The 2,968-nt window shown below is 58.9% G+C and overlaps 1 protein-coding gene across 1 annotated transcript in view; it reads left to right on the top strand.

The window, feature by feature from the left end:
- Positions 1 to 2,968, top strand: part of UNC45A (unc-45 homolog A (C. elegans)) — a 16,904-nt gene that overhangs the window by 12,706 nt on the left and 1,230 nt on the right. The window contains exons 19-20 of the mRNA XM_009883046.1: positions 924 to 980; positions 1,138 to 1,252. Of these exons, the coding sequence (XP_009881348.1) occupies positions 924 to 980; positions 1,138 to 1,252 (172 nt within the window). The remainder of the gene's footprint in view (positions 1 to 923; positions 981 to 1,137; positions 1,253 to 2,968) is intronic.

The raw sequence follows: 2,968 nt of genomic DNA, 5'->3' as shown, positions 1-2,968 counted from the left end.
CTCTGTTGCAGGTCCTGTGGGGCCTCTGGCTTGTGGCCCTGTCAGGGAACCTCCAAGGACACTGGGGTCTCTCTGTGTGACCGCTGAGGTCCCTACAGTCCCTTCTGGCTGAGCCTGATGCAGTTTTTAGGATGCCCGGGGACGTAACCCTCCTGGTCATGCAGCGCTGCTCCTGTGGTACCTGGCACTATATGTGCAGGATGATAAAGGGCAGTTGTTGCAGCACTGTTGACACAACCGCAAGATGCGGTATCAGGTATAACACAGCTGTAGGTTCAGACTGTCCCATACACCCGTCACACCAGTGACGTACAATTGCCGGTCCACCCCCGGCCCCCAGTTAAAGGTTTTTATTCTCTAACGCAGTCTCTGGGCCTGTCAGCCCTCCAGTCTCTCGCATCTGCTCTGGGTGATGTCGAGAGGTTTCACCCTCTCATGCCGGCCGGTCCCCAGCTCAGGTTCCCATGGGCGAGTAATGGCCAGGCGCCACATCTGTGCCCTGCCTTGTCCTTCACCCGGCTGCTTCAAGTCAGTGCAAGGTTCATCTCCCTCTGTTCCTGCTCCTTGGTAACGTGTCACAAAAGCACCCACCTGCCATCAGAGATGTCTGTGTTTCGGAGATGGAGGGCAGTACCATCCCTCTGCTGATGCTTCGGTGTGAGATGCCGCTGCTGCAGCCCCGCAGGAGGCGTAAACCCCTTGGGAAAAGCATCCAACCCCTGTTGCACTTGCCAGCAGGTGCACCTGGGTGCAATAAACAGCCAGAGGCATCGTTCAGGTTAATCTCTTAAAAGTGCTTTCTGTTTGGCAATTGCTTTTGCACGTGCTGCCCCACATCCTTAACGCTTTCCCAGAAGAGGGCAGAGGATGCAGCTCCGGGTTGTCCCTCCTCTGGGTCATCTGAGTTCTGCCGTCTGCCAAAGGACTCCTGCTTCTGTGGCCCCGAGGCCGAGGTGTGGTTACGGCTTTGCCGGCACAAGGTACACCGGTTCCTACTGGTGCTGCCGTCTGCGTCGCTCATACGCAGCGTTGCTGTCCCGCAGCTGTGGCTGCTCCGGGTTCCTGCCCCGTCCAAAGCCATCGCTAAACCCTCCCCGGGGCCACTGCACGAGGCGATGCAGCCTCTTGCTCCCGCAGCTGCAACGACGCGCTGGAGGCCGTGGGCCTCTCAAGCCCTGTTACCGCAGGGCTCGGTCCTGGGCGCAGCTGAGGCGCCGCTGGGTCTTGTCGCACTGCGATCCCCCGGCGCTGGGTAAAGCCACGGGGCTGCGGCTCTACATCCCCAGAGCTGCAGACGGGCACTGGGTTGGGCTGTTGGTGTGCGATCAGTCCTGACCACAGTAACTAATAGTTGTTAATGTCCATAGGGTGGAAGGGGTTACCTGGGCCTCTGCCACGGGCAGAAGACAAAAGCACCGAAGGCTGTCGGCTGTAGTCAGCAGAGCCGCGGGAACTGGCCCATCGCCCTCCCTCGGCGTTTCTGATGGGCTCAGGAGTGTTCTGGTTGCCATTCTCTGTTCACTGCTGGCCGGGGGCTCGGCCGGCTGGTCCCGATAGCAAACATAAAACTGAGTTAAAATCAGCCATTGTTACATGCGCAGACACTGCCATTACCTTGTCTTTCTTGTGTTCCTTTCAGAAGAAAGGTTTCTACGCTTGTGAGCATGTATTTTAGGATTAACTTTTTGGAAAAAAAAAACTCTAATACTAAGCTTGGGTTATTTGAGAAGGCTGAGACGCCTCTAACACATCCCAGTGCCACATCCCTCTTCAGCATAATGGCTGGTCGTTAAGCACTGGCCCCGCTCAAGCCTTCATAGGTCCTGTCCTACCGCAGCTTGTGGGTGCCTTTGCCCCGCTCCTCGCTGCTGCAAACCTTTCCCTGCCCGTTGGGAACCGGCCCTGCTGAGTGCATCTCCTCGCCGTGGTCCTCTGTGGGTGACTCCATGAAGGAAAGCACAAAGTCTTTCCCGTGTTGTTGCATTAGTGCAGTTCTTGGCGTCCTGTTCCGACACTTTGATGATCTCCAGGACTCATCTGCTATGTGCAGCTGAGCTGTTTGTTTTACCTTTACAGCCCCTTCCAACTCCTTCTGCTTTTGCAACAGCTTTGACAATTAAAGGACTGGCGTGTTATGTTCCATGCACCCACCACCAACCCCCCCAGTCTGTAACTGGGCTGTCAGGGTTCTGGTCCTGTGCGCCGACTGCCCTGCCGTGGGGCATCGCACTCGCACTGGTGTTCAGCTTTTCCCTGTTTCTGGACTCAGCTCTTGCCCTCAGCTCTGTGGGGTTTTTCCTTCAGCTCGGGCTTGGCTGGCTGGAATGGCACCAGGAGCTGTGTGTTTCCCCCCCCCAGCCTTCGCCGTCTCCTGTGCCATGGCTGCCCCTGTGTGTCCGGGTCCCACGGGCCGTACCCTCCTGTGTGTGCCCGCCATGGGAAACGCTCGGTGTGTCGGATGGTGCCACCCCCCGATGAGCCCCAACTTGTCCCCTCGTGCGATCCCCTGCTTTGGTTTTTGGGCTCGGGGCCAACCTGATTGCTGACACCGTGCTGCTGATTGCTGGCTCAGCACGGCCCCACGTAAGCTCAGCAATCAATTAGCTGATCAATAGATTAACCCGTAAACACGGTTATTAATTCGGTGTTGTGTCACTCCCCGTGATTGCGTGACAGCACAGACTCCCGTCTCACACGTTGTGCAGCTGCTACCGAATTGCAGCCTTGCATGCCGCAACCTGTCCGCCCGCCCGGCCCGCTGCGCATCAGGGCCACCGAGACCCCCCGCGGCCTGGCACCGGGGCGCAGGGGCACCCTCCTTCCCCTCCCCCCGCCGAGCCTGGACCATGCGCACCCACTGCACTCCCACGTTTGGGACACGGCCCCGGTGCGGGGTGATGGGGGGGCTGAGTCCGCAGCAGCAGCACGGGCAGCAGCGGGCAGGGGGGGCTCGGCACAGGGGGGGGGG

Source organism: Charadrius vociferus, unplaced genomic scaffold, assembly GCF_000708025.1.
Source record: "Charadrius vociferus isolate BGI_N301 unplaced genomic scaffold, ASM70802v2 scaffold1324, whole genome shotgun sequence".
Classification (NCBI taxonomy): Eukaryota; Metazoa; Chordata; class Aves; order Charadriiformes; family Charadriidae; genus Charadrius; species Charadrius vociferus.
This window is presented reverse-complemented; position numbering and strand designations above follow the sequence as displayed.